Genomic DNA, 16,766 nt, shown 5'->3' with positions numbered 1-16,766 from the left:
AGCTTAACTTCTTGTTAATCCAGCCGCTGTGTCAGATTTCAAAAAGGCTTTACGGCAAAAGCAGACCATGCGATTATCTGAGGACAGCACCCCGCATACAAACACATGAAAATCAGATTTCAACCAGGCAGGTGCGCGACAAAAGTCAGAAATAGCGATATAATTAATGCCTTACCTTGGAAGATCTTTGGCACTCCAAAATGTCCCAGAAACATCACAAATGGTCCTTTTGTTTTATAATGTCCTTCTTTATGTCCCAAAAATGTCAATTTATTTGGCACGTTTGATTCAGAAATACACCGGTTTCAACTCGCCCAACATGCCTACAAAGTATCTAACAAGTTACCTGTAAACTTGGTCAAAACAATGTTCCTAATCCAAACTTATGTATCCTAAAATGTAAATAATCGATAAAATTTAAGACGGGATATACTGTGTTCAATACCGGATATAAACAACGTGAAGCACGTTCCAAGTCACGCGCAACAAAAGACTTGAGTCCATCTGAGTGACACATGGAAAGAACAGGACTACTTCTTCATTTCGCAAAAGAAAAACATCAACCAAATTCTAAAGACTGTTGACATCTAGTGGAAGCCATAGGAACAGCAACCAGATTCCTATTAAAAAGGGTTTCCCATAGAAACCTAATGGAATACACATTGACAAAAAAAAAAAAAATCATCCCTGGACGGATTGTGCTCGGGGTTTTGCCTGCCAAATCAGTTCTGTTATACTCACAGACATTATTCAAACCGTTTTAGAAACTTCATGGTGTTTTCTATCCAAATCTACTAATAATATGCATATCCTAGCTTCTGGGCCTGAGTAGCAGGGAGTTTACTTTGGGCACGCTTTTCATCCGGACGTGAAAATACTGCCCCCTAGCCCAAAGAGGTTTTAAGGGAGAAGGAACAGTTTATGGCCCGCATTACTTAAATTCCTGCCTAGCAATAAAGAGAAGGAGAAGACTCCACACAAACTGGGGTATATATACCACCACTGGTGGAAATATGTCTTTGTCTTATGCAGCTGTAAACTTGGTTTGAGCTTTAGTAATCGTCCATGAGTTTTTACAAGGTTCATTTAGAACCTAACAGTATGAAAGCAATTAAAACTGGTGAGCCTAAAATACATACACAAGAACGGTATTACGTAATTAATGAATTGCAGTGAAATTAATGAATTAATAAGTGAATGGCAGTGAAACTAATGAATGGCAGGGAAATTAATGAATGAATTGAAGCTTAATCAACAATAAAACATTAAAATAGGATTAAATCACAATAAAGTCAGAGTTATTTCCATGAGGTTATCTTCTTCAGATAACAAACAGACCCATCTGAATGTCTAATAACCTTAGTCATGTACTAATCAACATGAGAGGGTCCGCCCTCACCTTATGTCTTCAGAGGGCCTGAGAGCGAAGTCGTCTGGCACAGCCTGCATGCAGAGAGGACAGAACATCTGACCTGGGACCAGCCACTGTCTGATGCAGGCCAGGCAGTATATGTGGTCACACGGCAGGCTCAGGGGGTCATGGGGGTCGCTCATACACACAGGGCACGGCTGGAGGCCAAACCTGGACACGGACAAGATAGCGGTATGCAAGTTAAGCATACAGCATGCAGGGTGCTGAGTTTGTTAAAATTATAGAGCTAGACACTAGTTATATACTATAATGAAGGCCCTGAGTTTATCTTTGTTATGTGAACATGACCAGGAAAAACTCCAGGTCCTTGTTTCCACCCACTATAAGTATAGCCCTGAGGTTTTAGTGGTCGAAGTCCAATCATGATCCAGCCATATGTTCCCTTTGTGGTATAATACCAGCCAATCTCTGCTTTGCTGGATCAGGATTCCAATAGAAATATACTTCCAGACAGATGAGAAAGGAAAGGGAATCCCTACCTGAAAATGCGCTCCATTGCTCCGTCTTTGCAGGCTTTCAGTATACCGATCACTGCCTCAAACGGCTTCTTCATTTTCAGGTCAGAGTCCTTCTCCAGAACCTTGATAGAACAAAGACAACAAATGCCATTTTGAAAGGAAATTGACACTGAACAAAAAGATAAACTCAACTTGTAAAGTGTTGGTTCTATGTTTCATGAGTTGAAATAAAAGATTGAAGACATTTCCCATATGCACAAAAAGCGTTATGTCTCTCAAATTTTGGGCACAAATTTGTTTGCATCCCTGTTAGTGAGCATTTATCATTTACCAAGATAATCCATCCACCTGACAGGTGTGGCATATCAAGAAGCTGTTTAAACAGCATGATTATTACACAGGTACACATTGTGCTGGGGACAATAAACCTGCACATTTTAGAGTGGCCTTTTGTCATACAACATAATGGCACATATGTCAAACATTTTGAGGGAGCGTGCAATTGGCATGCTGATTGCAGGAATGTCCACCAGAGCTGTTGCCAGAAAATGTAATGTACATTTCTCTACCATAAGCCTCCTCCAACATTGTTTTAGAGAATTTGGCAGTACATTCAAAATTGGCTTCACAACGTGTATGGCATCGTGTGGGTGAGCGGTTTACTGATGTCAACGTTGTGAACAGAGTGCCCATGGTGGCGTTCTGGTATGGGCAGACATAAGCTACGGACAATGTACACAATTGCATTTTATCAATAGCAATTTGAATGTACAGAGATACCGTGACGAGATCCTGAGGCCCATTGTCGTGCCATTCATCCGCCGCCATCACCTCATGTTTCAGCATGATCCCCATGTCACAAGGATCTGCACACAATTCCTGGAAGCTGAAAATGTCCCAGTTCTTCCATGGTCTACATACTCACCAGACATGTCAACCAATGAGCATGTTTGAGATGCTCTGGATCGACGTGTACGACAGCGTGTTCAAGTTCCTGCCAATATCCAGCAACTTCGCACAGTCACTGAAGAGGAGTGGGACAACATCCCACAATCAACAGCCTGATCAACTCTATGCGAAGATGATGTCTCGCGGCATGAGGCAAATGGTGGTCACACCAGATACTGACTGGTTTTCTGATCCCCACATCTTTTTAAGGTGTCTGTGATCAAGAGATTCATATCTGTATTCCCAGTCATGTGAAATCCATAGATTAAATGAATTTATTTCAATAGACAGATTTCCTTATGTGAACTGTAACTCAGTAAAATCTTTGAAATTGTTGCATATTGCATTTAGATTTTTGTTTAGTATATTATTCTGATATTAGTCCAGGCAAATCAGAGGAGTGGTGTGGTTACCTGTTAAAGTGACTAAAATAGACCACTGAAGGGCACCATTTTATTTAACTAGGCAAGTCAGTTAAGAACAAATTCTAATTTACAATGACGGCCTACACTGGCCAAACCTGGGCCAATTGTGCGCCGCCCTATGGGACTCCCAATCACGGCCGGTTGTGATACAGCCTGGATTCGAACCAGGGTGTCTGTAGTGAAGCCTCTAGCTCTGAGATGCAGTGCCTTAGACCGCTGTGCCACTATACAGTACTATGCATACACTAAAAGGCGGTTTCCCAGACACAGATTAAGCCCAATCCTGGATTTAAATAATTTTGGATGGAGATTCTCAATTGACATCAGCATTCCTATAGATATGACCCCAGACCACACTGACCTGGCACAACCCTCTGGTGTGCTCCAAGACCAGAGGCTTCAGCTTCTTCTCCACCGCCTCGATGCCCAGTAACATGTGCTCCACAAACAGAGACAGGGTGACGATGCGGTTCCACCCGGTCCTACAGAAACCACAGAAAAAAACAAGTCACAGAAAATACAACTGGCATTCTGTTGTTCTAAAGTTTTAGCAGCTACCAAATAATACAAAACTGCCCTTCAGATGACTGGACAGCTTTACACTTCTTTTAAATCACAATTAAATAAAAGGGACTTTTGAAGGGACAATGCAACAAACAAAAAACAACAGTTGATAAATAGAGTCAGTTTATATACTGGCCATGTCAATGTCACTGTGTCAACCTTGCCATTCATGTTCCTGTCATTGAGATTGAATAGAATCCCTGTTAACTCACTGAACTCTGTGGACCATGGCCATGCTCCTGTCCTTATAGTGTCTCAGATTCTCCTCGGAGCAGACCAACTCGATAGGAACCTGGAGCCTCTTGACCTGTCTGAGCCAGACCAGCCGCTGGCCGTCCGTGTCCAGAGCCTGGGGCTCCAGGTACTCAACACAGGCCACGGCCGCATACACGTCCAGCACCTGGGGAGTTAAGGCATGCTTTGAGGGGTAACACAGTCTCATGTAGCTAGACATTACATACACGTCCAGCACCTGGGGAGTTAAGGCATGCTTTGAGGGGTAACACAGTCTCATGTAGCTAGACATCGCGTTATCACATTTGCTCTGCATCCTGGCAGAGGAGAACATAAATGCCAGCCACACAAGGCTATGGTCAATGCAAAATGACACAATGCAGAGGAATATACTTAAGATATCCTTGTTCCTGAAAATGGTTTATATTAACACAAGTAACACAGCATAAAGGAGTGATATTCCAGCAAGCATCTCTCCTGTGCTTGAGCTCAAACGCAAATATTTACCTTCCATTTCATCTCTACCAGCATTCAAAAGACTGGAAGAAAACAAAAGTATCATTGCTTGAAATAAAATGACGAATCCCTTTAACACTGAACTGGCCTGCTATACTATACTTCAGTGGAGGCTGCTGAGGGGAGGGCGGCTCATAAGGGGTGTGCTGCTCCTGGTTTTAATGTCAACATTTTCACACCTAGAACCCTCGAGCTCTGCTTGCGCTGGCCAACAGTTAGGACTCCAGTGCAGCTGTTATAAAACATAGTGTTTTCCCAACGCCCCAGTGTAGCTTCCCAGTAATACTGACCAGTTCATCCCCCTCTCTGGCATGCGTGTTCCCCCGGAGGACCTGGGCCAACTGGGGCTCCATGCTGATCATCCTGGACAGGTTCTGCAGGCGGTTCTTAAACTCATGGTAGGCAGCGTGGACCCAGGGCAGCGAGGTCACTTCCTTCTCCATGACGTCATCGTGACGCAGCCGCAGCTCGTTCACACAACAGGTCAAGGCACCGCAAAGGAGCTGGATGGTTGGTTAGGATGTATGGATGCGTACACACACACACACACACACACACACACCTAATAATTAACACCTTGAAATAACAATTCATCTTTATCTAGCCAGGACTGTCCAGTCAGAATGATGATTGCTGGGATCCATAAAAACAGACTAATGACATCATTATATAAATGTTGAAAGTAAAAGAATGAAACTCATTACCTGCAGATCCTCCTGACAGGTCACATTCATGGTCATGGAGATGAAATCCTGCAGGTACCTGTGGAAGAACTCAGCCTGCATCTCCGGGTCTGCCTCTGAGATGTAGCGGCCCAGTGGGGTCTTCCTAAAGAACTCCTCAAACTGGCCCTGAGTGTGACCTGAAAATCCCAGAGGAAAACACCATAACTAAGTTAAATGAACAGAAAATAACATCATTCCTAGAGACCTAGTACTGAAGAATTATGGAACACAACACAGACTACAACCAGGGATGTAGCATTAAAACAATGCTGAACGTTGGTAAAAACGTAATGCCCTATTCACTAAATAAATTAACGATCCTCCAATACAACCCCTGGTTACAACATATAACAGGGTTCCCCAACTGGAGGCCTTAAGGTTTTCTGATTAAAAAATAAAAAAGAATAGAGAATACTTTTTTATTTTCATTGTTGGACATAAGACTGTAAAAACACCAGGAAATCAGCACCAAGTGATTTTAATTTAAGAAATCTGTTCCAAAGTATTCCCACGCATAACAGAGAGACACGTGATTGTATACAAATGTAAGCAAGGTTTGAAATGATTATGTTTTAGTCAAACATATCTGTTTGGGCTTCTTGCAGTCTACAAATTATTGTAATTATGTTCTGGCCCCCCAACATCCACTCAAAAAAATTAAAATGGTCCCTCGGTTGAATCTAGTTGATGATCCCTGACATATAACTTAGATGTATGAGGTATTGTCATAACCCACTACCTTCATGCTGCAGAGCATGGACCCAGAGTTCATCCAGGTAGTCCCTGATCCTCCAGCTGAAGGGCATGATGCAGCCAATGTTCTTGTCCAGCCCAATGTAGTTCTGGACCAGGATGGTCTTTGACTCTGAACTGGGACAGGGAGGGAGGGGTTAATATAGAGTGGCGAGAGAGGGAGTTGTTGATTCACTGACATTCTAGAATCAGAGCTGACAGAAGACAGCATCTCTAGTCTTGAACACAGAAATATAATTACTAGAAGGGACAAAGCCCCTCAGACCATGATAATTTGACTGGAATACTCAATATGGCCGCCGGTCCACCCATTGCACAACAACAACTTGATTAGAAATGGCTGTTCTTGTCATTCCATTTCTATGCCCTCTAGTCCAACAACATAACCATTGCTGTGACAGTACAGTACTTACTTGCGGTCCAGTCCTGTGTAGGGAACCTCGAGTAGTTTGTCGTTCCCAAAGATGTCCAACCAGAGTTTCTTAACCGCCTCTCCAGAGTTGGAGTCCAGCAAAATGTTCAGGTTGCGGTCGCGGTCAATGACAGAGACCAGCTGGGCCAAGAAGGGAATAACCACAGCCTGCACCCTTTTCCATAGGGTGTGTCTGGTTCAAAAAGGTAGAAAAACTGTTTTGTAGAGCTATTTATGGACAATATGTCAAAATGTATGGTTATTTGGCCAATCAAAAATATCTGATGTCCCTTAAAGAGTTAGTTAAAAAAAGTTATCTTTAAAGTCCCTTTGAAATAAGCAAACAATGAGGATTTGTACTGGTATAAGAGGTTTTGAAATCATAGTGGTCACTCACCTGAATGTCCCTCCTTCCTGCAGTGCGTCAATGTTGGACGCCTCCTTGATGACCCAGTGATTTGAGGACAGTTTGAGCGTGTTGTCATCATGAATCGACAGCAACGAGTGAAGACGTCTCTTCACGGTCCTCAGAAATTCAGCTGTTCATAAACATTCATAGTCTGAGTATTATCATTGTTTTTTATTATTTTTTATTTCACCTTTATTTAACTAGATAGGCAAGTTGAGAACAAGTTCTCATTTATAATTGCGACCTGGCCAAGATAAAGCAAAGCAGTTCCACACATACAACAACACAGAGTTACACATGGAGTAAAACAAACATAAAGTCAATAATACAGTAGAAAAATAAGTCTATATACAAAGTGAGCAAACGAGGTGAGATAAGGGAGGTAAAGGCAAAAAAGGCCATGGTGGCAAAGTAAATACAATATAGCAAGTACAACACTGGAATGGTAGACTTGTAAAGTAGAAATAGAAATAATGGGAATAATGGGGTGCAAAGGAGCAAAATAAATAAATAAATACAGTAGGGGAAGGGGTAGTTGTTTGGGCTAAATTTATAGATGGGCTATGTACAGGTGCAGTGATCTGCGAGCTGCTCTGACAGCTGGTGCTTAAAGCTAGTGAGGGAGATAAGTGTTTCCAGTTTCAGAGATTTTTGTAGTTCGTTCCAGTCATTGGCAGCAGAGAACTGGAAGGAGAGACGGCCAAAGGTGAAATTGGCTTTGGGGGTGACCAGAGAGATATACCTGCTGGAGTGCGTGCTACAGGTGGGTGCTGCTATGGTGACCAGTGAGCTGAGATAAGGGGGGACTTTACCTAGCAGGGTCTTGTAGATGACCTGGAGCCAGTGGGTTTGGCGATGAGTATGAAGCGAGGACCAGCCAACGAGAGCGTACAGGTCGCAGTGGTGGGTAGTATATGGGGCTTTGGTGACAAAACGGATGGCACTGTGATAGACTGCATCCAGTTTATTGAGTAGGGTATTGGAGGCTATTTTGTAAATGACATCGCCGAAGTCGAGGATCGGTAGGATGGTCAGTTTTACGAGGTTATGTTTGGCAGCATGAGTGAAGGATGCTTTGTTGCGAAATAGGAAGCCAATTCTAGATTTAACTTTGGATTGGAAATGTTTGATGTGAGTCTGGAAGGAGAGTTTACAGTCTAAACAGACACCTAGGTATTTGTAGTTGTCCACATATTCTAAGTCAGAACCGTCCAGAGTAGTGATGCTGGATGGGCGGGCAGGTGCAGGCAGCGAATGGTTTAAGAGCATGCATTTAGTTTTACTTGTATTTAAGAGCAGTTGGAGGCCACGGAAGGAGAGTTGTATGGCATTGAAGCTCGTCTGGAGGGTTGTTAACACAGTGTCCAAAGAAGGGCCAGAAGTATACAGAATGGTGTCGTCTGCGTAGAGGTGGATCAGAGACTCACCAGCAGCAAGAGCGACATCATTGATGTATACAGAGAAAAGAGTTGGCTGAAGAATTTAACCCTGTGGCACCCCCATAGAGACTACCAGAGGCCCGGACAACAGGCCCTCCGATTTGACATGTTGAACTCTATCAGAGAAGTAGTTGGTAAACCAGGCGAGGCAATCATTTGAGAAACCAAGGCTATTGAGTCTGCCGATGAGGATGTGGTGATTGGCAGAGTCAAAACCCTTGGCCAGGTCAATGAATACGGCAGCACAGTATTGTTTCTTATCGATGGCAGTTACGATATCGTTTAGGACCTTGAACGTGGCTGAGGTGCACCCATGACCAGCTCTGAAACCAGATTGCACAGCGGAGAAGGTGCGGTGGGATTCGAAATGGTCGGTAATCTGTTTGTTGACTTGGCTTTCGAAGACCTTAGAAAGGCAGGGTAGGATAGATATAGGTCTGTAGCAGTTTGGGTCAAGAGTGTCCCCCCTTTGAAGAGGGTGATGAACGCAGCTGCTTTCCAATCTTTGGGAATCTCAGACGACACGAAAGAGAGGTTGAACAGGCTAGTAATAGGGGTTGCAACAATTTCGGCAGATAATTTTAGATAGAAAGGGTCCAGATTGTCTAGCCCGGCTGATTTGTAGGGGTCCAGATTTTGCAGCTCTTTCAGAACATCAGCTGACTGGATTTGGGAGAAGGAGAAATGGGGAAGGCTTGGGCGAGTAGCTGTGGGGGGTGCAGTGCAGTTGACCGCGGTAGGGTAGCCAGGTGGAAAGCATGGCCAGCCGTAGAAAAATGCTTATTGAAATTCTCAATTATAGTGGATTTATCGGTGGTGACAGAGTTTCCTATCCTCAGTGCAGTGGGCAGCTGGAAGGAGGTGTTCTTATGCTCCATAGACTTGTGTCCCAGAACCTTTCAGAACTTTTCTCCAGTGTCCCAGAACTTTCTTGAGTTTGTGTTGCAGGAAGCAAATTTCTGCTTGAAAAACCTAGCCTTGGCTTTTCCAACTGCCTGTGTATATTGGTTTCTAACTTCCCTGAAAAGTTGCATATCACGGGGGCTGTTCGATGCTAATGCAGAACGCCACAGGATGTTTTTGTGTTGGTTAAGGGCAGTCAGGTCTGGAGAGAACCAAGGGCTATATCTGTTCCTGGTTCTAAATTTCTTGAAAGGGGCATGCTTATTTAAGATGGTGAGGAAGGCATTTAAAAAAAATAACCAGGCATCCTCTATTGATGGGATGAGGTCAATATCCTTCCAGGAAACCCGGGCCAGGTCGATTAGAAAGGCTTGCTCGCTGAAGTGTTTCAGGGAGCGTTTGACAGTGATGAGTGGAGGTCGTTTGACCGCTGACCCATTACGGATGCAGGCAATGCGGCAGTGATTGCTGAGATCTTGGTTAAAAACAGCAGAGGTGTATTTAGAATGTATTTATTGTGTTGTATTTAGGTGTATTTATTGTGAATGGAATGCATGTCAATGATGACCCATTGTTGTGCTGTATCCATGCAAGCCTGGATATGGTAATGCCAGAGAAGTATGGAGATCGCTTGTTGAGTCTCAATTTTCAAACTTCTCCGGCGCTAGCACGCACTACTGCTTAGATATAGCACGCCAATGGGTAAACAGTTATTAAGAATTGGCCTAAACAGCAATAATAATATATTTATTTTATATAGCGCTTATTACTACAAGAATAATCTCAAAAATAAACAATTAGTACTATAGTAGTAGTTATCCTACCTCTAATTTGTTGGTTGTCAGTCAGGAGTGTGAGCAGGATCTCCACTCTCCTGGTGCTACGGACTCCGCCCTCCAGCTGGTCTCTGAGCATGCCCACTGCGCTCTGCACACAGCTACGTACCAGCGCCGTGGAGTCCACAACACTCCCCCAGCTCTGCAGTAGGAACATGGTCATGACACATGAAACATGAGGAAGGTGTTCCAAAACAACATGGGTACAGTAAAACATGGGTTATGTACACATGATATTTAAATGGCGCTACAAACAGAATTTATTTTAATTTTTGCATTGTAATTTCAGAAAATGGCCATAATATATCTGCCGCTAATAGTGGAATGATAGTGTTTTACAGTATTACTGTAAAAAACTACAAGAGGAAAAGGCTTTTACAAGAGGAAGACCAACATACAGAATGCCAAAACAATATTGTAGCAAATAATAACAGCTAAATATTAAAATGCTAAAGTCTAACATCAAAAAGTGCATCCTCTTTTAAAGCATTAGATTGTATCTCAGTTTATAATGCTAAATAGTGTAGACCTGTCATATAGGACACTTTTCTAACCAAAAAAATGATGGTATTTACGCTCTTTGTGTAATTTCAGCGCTTGTTTACTCACAAACTGAAATTGAGTGTGGAATTTTAGCAACCAGGAAATTACATTTGCGATTTGCACTAAGTAACACAGCCACGAAGTCAGAACGGCAATCCCATTTTGACAACGGATGCCCCTCTGGCGAGAGAAATCAATAGGCAAATATCACAGCCAATCACAACACTGTTGGGTAAGTAATAGTGTAAAACTCACTGTTTGGTCTTCATGTTCCAGTTCCCGTTGCTCTGTCTCAGTGTACATGTCATCTACCTCCATAGCTGTGCATAAACATAGAAGGCTCTTTTAACTACGTCAACAGGTCATTTTTTAAGAAGAAGTGTATCAGTACGAAGACATTTTGTCATTATCATCAATACGAGTGTAAAAGGTCATTCACCTTCAGGCTCATCCTTTTTCTCCTCAAACAGTTGACTGATGGTAAGGTTTCTCAAGGCTTTGATATCTGACACAATATCTTTTGATCTTCTGAGGTCATCAATATGAACCGACCTCCAGGGGTCTATATGGGATTTCAAAAAAAATAATAACTTCATAAAAAAATTAAAAAAAATCTCAGATTATCTTTTGTGTACGTAACCCATTTCAACATGTTCTAAAGTTGTAAAATGTTTGAAACCAACGATAACCTCACCTCCAAGAAATCCGACATAGGATGTCCCTCCTTCCATTCTTGGCAGTTTAGTAATGAAGTAGACGAAGACCTTGCCTCCCATCTCCTCTTGTCTTGATTTGTTGATTTCATTGATGGCAGAATATCTGAAATTAATTAGATAAATTATTAGATATAATCTGATTTAGTTTTTTTTTTTTAATGTATTTATCAAATTACATGTATTCCAGACTTCACTTACTTGGCGGAGGCAATGAGATTGGCACTGTGCGACGCTTCATCAAAATCTGACTGAATGATCAGTATTTTGTTGCCAGATGTATTCTCTCTCCCATTTCCAGATGTGAGGAAATGACTAAGAAGAGAGCAATGTTTTTAACCTGACCAAAAGGTTTCAACTCAACAGCTAATGGACAATCAATAAAGCATGAACTAAACGGTGTCAAACCTGATCTTCTTGAGGAAGGAGTGCTCAGTGTCAAACTGCTGAAGACAGAGAAGCTCAACATTGTTCACGACCTCTTCCAGTGGTCCAACATCTGATGCTGTTAAAAGTCTGGAAAAGGTAGTCACCTTGGAAAGTAAAAAAAAAAAAAATGTGGACAATATAAACAAATGTTTAATAAGAGTTATATAATGTCATATCTCAAAGTTGCCAGGGTTTTCAGAAATCCTGGTTGGAGAATTCCCTCCTGATTATGTGAATCCCCCCATCAAGATCTCTGAAAAAACTAAGATTTTTGATTGTGGTAAAAAAAAAAATGTATACATATACATATATATACATATTTATACACATACATATATATATATATATATACACATATACATATATATATACACATATACATATACACATACATACACATACATATATATATATACACATACATACATATATATATATATATATATATATATATATATATATATATACACATATACACATACATACACACATATATATATATATACACATACACATATACACATATATATACACATATACACATATATACACATATACACATATATATACACATATATATACACATATACACATATACACATATATATATATATATATATATATATATACATATATATATATATATATATATATATATACACACACACACACACACACACACACACACACACACACACACACATATATATATATACATACATACATACATACATACATACATACATACATACATACACACACATTTACATTTGATAAATATATCAAATTTTTACCTCTGTGAAGGAGGAATGGCACTGCTTGTCCTGTTGAGTGTGAGAGAAGATGAAGTCGGCCAAAGAGCTGTGCTTCTGGTCCTCAAAGTAGATCCTGGCCAGATGTTCACTCTCCACCCTGGGGAGACCAGTGCAGTCCAGCCGAACCACCGAGTCTGGAGTGGCACAGTTCAGAAGGATCAGTTTGGCCTCGTCCAGGACTCTTCTTTGGGGGTCGGAAATGTCTGTCTCTCCCCTTTGTTTCTCTGTCATTTGGAGGACTACCGAAGCACACGTGTCAGAATGGTAGCCAATGAAAACATCAGGAGGTAGGTACTTGTATGTCTGGGGGGCCATGGAGTGTTGGTTATTGAGGGCCACAAACTGCCCAACCCATTTCTCCAACTCCACAACAACTGCTCTTTGTTCCTCCTTGAGAACTGTATGGATGTCCAGATAGTGCTTCTCAAGCCTGTTGATGAGAGGGATTGGAAACTGTTTGTAGACCACCTCTTTCTCCTCAATGACAATGAGCCTGAAGTCTTTGTGTACTCTGCATTTGACACGATGTGTCCCCAGTCCCAGGTCAACGTACTTCTGTCCTCCCAAGCAGACGTAGTACTGGTTCAGAGCATCGTAGAGACTTTCGTAGAGGTTCTGCAAGTTCAGGAGCACGACGGTTCGACCGGTTTCCATGCAGATCTTGACTCGGTTGATGTTGCGACAGATCTGGGTGTACTCTTGGTCCATGGGGAAGCTAGACCCGAAGATAATCTCTGGCTGGCAGCTCTCGGAGAAGAAAGTCTGCTGCAGGATCTGTAGTGCTGCATAGTTCTTGGTCAGAACTAGCAAATAGCGGCACTCATCCTCCTGGCCAATCGCAGTAATGTTTTGTCTGACAAGATCGATGGTGCTGATGCTCTCCAGATTCAGGTTGATCTGTATCTTCTGGAGCCTTTGGGTGAAGACTGTGACAACATCCACGTCGTCCCTGCCACTGAAGTTCCTGAGGACCGCCTCCACAATTTTGTCTGCACTAGGCCGCTGTTCGGAAGCCTTGGTCACTGCGAAAACCATCTTGATCAAGCTGTAGTAGTCACGCAAACCAAAGAAACCTTTCCCCTGTTTACGGCAGATGTTTAGGTAGGCCCTGGCAAAGGGTTGGAAGAAATCCCTGACCTTCTCCAAAATCATTGTGTCAGACGAGCATATGCCTTTAGCGCTCTCAATCAGCTCTTTCTCGTCAGGGTCGCAACGTGAGACGAAAATGCCTCTATTCATCTTCGCAGGATCCAAAGCCCAGTTGGAGATGCCGATGAATCCAACCTTTTTGTGCGGTAGCGGCTCATCATCGATGCATCCCTCTTCTAGTAGAGGATGGAGGGTTTTCAGGGGCATTTTGGGCGAATCCTCAGCCAAGCCAATCTCATCCAGCACCACCACAGATATATACTCCTTCAGGTTCTTCCCCTCCTGGAAACGAGCACATTGCTTGAACGTGTTGATGATGCCCTCCGGTGTGGAGTGAGGGCTGCACTGGAAGGACACCAGGTGAATCTGCTTAAGCCTTTTGTAGAGGTCAGAGTGTGCGGCTTGGCCCTGCATGGCGTCTGCCACCAAGGTTTTAGACAGAGATTTTGAACTCCCAGGTTTCCCCACCAAGAAGAGGGGGATTCTCAGCTCTATACAGACCACCATCATGAAGACATTCTCTTTCAGAGCATTGTTTCGTGCAATAGTTTCCCCCAAGGGCACTCCGCTCAGAAGGAGATCCTGCATGAGGGAGATCTCCTGCATCACTTTGAATGGGGTGTAGGTTTCAGTGAGGTATTTGCAGATTCTCTGTCTGTACTTGTCCTTGTTTTCCAAGCAAGCATGGTAGCATACGCCCAGAGCCATCACTACAGACCACAAGACTGGGTCTCTTGCTTCTGGATCCCTCTGGTTCCTCTCACTCCTCTCTGCATTTTGATTTCTCTGATACTGATTTAGCTCAGCAAGCAGCATCGCATGGTTTCTGTAGAACCACACAAAGGCTTGCATGCAACGTTCTACATCCCTCAGACTTACGAAGCTACATTCGTCTTTCCTTGTCCGCATGTACCGCTGCGAAGCAGACAGGACTTCCGCGATCAACCTGGTGTATACTATATCGATCGTGTTGGTCTCAACCACCCTCTGGACAATCTGCTGGATGTACATTTTTTCAGTGTGATCATTGAGCTGGCCAAAGTCCCACACCAGAGGTATCATGCTGGGGGGCAAGGCCTGGACTCTGTACACCAACTGGCGGAGAGGGATGGAGCCCAGCTTCTCATCAGTCTCTTCAGCTCGGACTCGATATCCCAGTCCAGCAGACTCCAACCTCTGAATCATCTCGTCAGTGTGTTTTCTGTAAGGGTTGCATGCGGCGATGATCTGCAAGCCGCAATGGGGCACCAAACACTCTCCCTCCACTGTATTATCACAGAGGACTTCCTTGATACTGCTGATGGCTTCCGTGGTGTTGGCTTCGTCAAAGAAGAGGACAGAGTCAAAGCCGTAGTCTTGTTTGTTGGTGAACGCAATGGCTTCTGCTTCCCGGATTTTGGTGTAGATCATGTCTGAGCTGGTTCCACCATGAACTTTGACTAGCTTCATGTTCTCCGTGGCCACTCCGCTCCTCCTAAGCTCACATAGGAATTTAATGAGCCTCGTCTTCCCACAGCCTGTCTCCCCCATGATGATGACTGGGATGCCACACCTGAACCGCATGTGGATGGCCAGCATCTTCAATATATTGTCAGTGGTGAGCTCATACGTTTCGTCAGGATCAAGAGGCCACTGGATTCCCAAGACGTTGCAAAGGCGTTCAATCTTCTCCCCTCTGGGCAGTTGGTCAAAGTCGATATTGAAAGGGACTCTCTGTAGCTTTAGACCCTCATACAGCTCTCTGGTCATGATGTCTCTTTTGATCACCCTTCTTGTGGATGGATCGACGGCGTCAACAGAGTTCTGTTCGTTGGGCTGAAGATGGAAGCCAATGAAGGTCATGGACACATGGTCATCGTTGAAGAAGATGTACGGATGTGGTTCTGACTCCCATCTCTTCCTGATCCGGAAGGGTGCCAAGTCTTCGTCGCTGACCCCAGTCAGGTCCATCTGCTGCCTCCCGGGGCTCTGGTCAGAGATGCTGAGTGACGGTGTGGCAAAGTCCTTGGCCATCAGAATCATGAAGTCCACCACAAAGTTCTTGAATCCCTGGAGGGTGTCCCCGGTGAAAGAGGCATCACAAAAGACTGACGTCTCACAGTCTCGTAGTTGAAGGTTTAGGAACCATGCGAAATTCCTTAACTCGGCCCACGACGGGTCCATTATGCCACAGAACATAAAGAGCATCTGTAGACATTCTACATAGGTGCCTTCCACCCCACTGTACATGAAGGTGTCCAGGTCGATTTGATTATGGAAACGTGTCAGATACTGGTAGGGTCGTTGGTATGCTTCACTCCTGAACTCTTTGTCATCCATGAATGGGTCTTCAAGCTTTACAAAGGAGGGGTCCTCCCGCATCCTCATTTCCAGATCTAGAACCTCTTTTGGTGGGCGGCAGAAGACATTTGGGAACACATCCAGGAACGTGGAGTTGGCACTTGCATTCTGTGAAGAAATAAAGTGTGAGGAATGAAAGTGTGAGTGTTCTTTTTCTCTTATCACAATGAAAATGTATAGGATTTAACACCAAGAGACTACATATTTACCGTTCTTGGGCCATTTCTGGGCAAGTTTACTGATGGCTGCAGGATCTCAATGACATAAAGCTGCTTGTTGCTGCATTTCCACATCCTTCCCTCTGAATCCATCAAATATCCCAAGACCAACAGTTTAAAGAGAAACTCATAGAGGCCTTTCCGCACCTGTTGATAAAACATTTTTTTAAAGAATTTCATCAAAATATCACAAAACGAATCTACATGGATAAACATTCTATCAAAAATAGTTAAACTATCACTAAACAAATAATAATGACCAATAGGCTACAGTATATTTACCGAAGATGTGACATCGAAGTGGAAGATGAGCTCTTTCAACTTGGGGGTATTCAGCAGAGACTGAAGAATAACATTCTCATCAACCCTTGGCTCGATCAAGCGGATGCATTTCAGCAGTGACAGCTTCTTGGTGGAGTGTTTCAGTTTTTCATACAGCCTCTTGATGTAAAGGGACTTACCTGAAAGTGTGAAGAACATGTCATTATTTTAAGCATAAATCCAG

The 16,766-nt window shown here is 43.2% G+C and overlaps 1 protein-coding gene across 3 annotated transcripts in view; it reads right to left on the bottom strand.

The window, feature by feature from the left end:
• LOC106606438 (E3 ubiquitin-protein ligase rnf213-alpha) overlaps positions 1-16,766 on the bottom strand; it is a 75,720-nt gene that overhangs the window by 26,702 nt on the left and 32,252 nt on the right. For all 3 annotated transcript variants that reach the window (XM_014202643.3, XM_014202647.3, XM_014202644.3), the window contains 18 exons: positions 16,544-16,722; positions 16,253-16,408; positions 12,534-16,151; positions 11,719-11,843; positions 11,512-11,625; positions 11,292-11,416; positions 11,037-11,159; positions 10,853-10,917; positions 10,043-10,196; positions 6,865-7,006; positions 6,469-6,660; positions 6,042-6,172; positions 5,282-5,439; positions 4,868-5,080; positions 4,040-4,227; positions 3,625-3,745; positions 1,912-2,012; positions 1,400-1,582 (listed from right to left, as the gene is read on the bottom strand). In XM_014202643.3, coding sequence (XP_014058118.3) covers positions 1,400-1,582; positions 1,912-2,012; positions 3,625-3,745; positions 4,040-4,227; positions 4,868-5,080; positions 5,282-5,439; positions 6,042-6,172; positions 6,469-6,660; positions 6,865-7,006; positions 10,043-10,196; positions 10,853-10,917; positions 11,037-11,159; positions 11,292-11,416; positions 11,512-11,625; positions 11,719-11,843; positions 12,534-16,151; positions 16,253-16,408; positions 16,544-16,722 — 6,088 coding nt within the window. The remainder of the gene's footprint in view (positions 1-1,399; positions 1,583-1,911; positions 2,013-3,624; positions 3,746-4,039; positions 4,228-4,867; positions 5,081-5,281; positions 5,440-6,041; positions 6,173-6,468; positions 6,661-6,864; positions 7,007-10,042; positions 10,197-10,852; positions 10,918-11,036; positions 11,160-11,291; positions 11,417-11,511; positions 11,626-11,718; positions 11,844-12,533; positions 16,152-16,252; positions 16,409-16,543; positions 16,723-16,766) is intronic.

Source organism: Salmo salar, chromosome 06 (genome assembly GCF_965601325.2).
Source record: "Salmo salar chromosome 06, fSalSal1, whole genome shotgun sequence".
In the NCBI taxonomy this organism is placed as follows: domain Eukaryota; kingdom Metazoa; phylum Chordata; class Actinopteri; order Salmoniformes; family Salmonidae; genus Salmo; species Salmo salar.
This window is presented reverse-complemented; position numbering and strand designations above follow the sequence as displayed.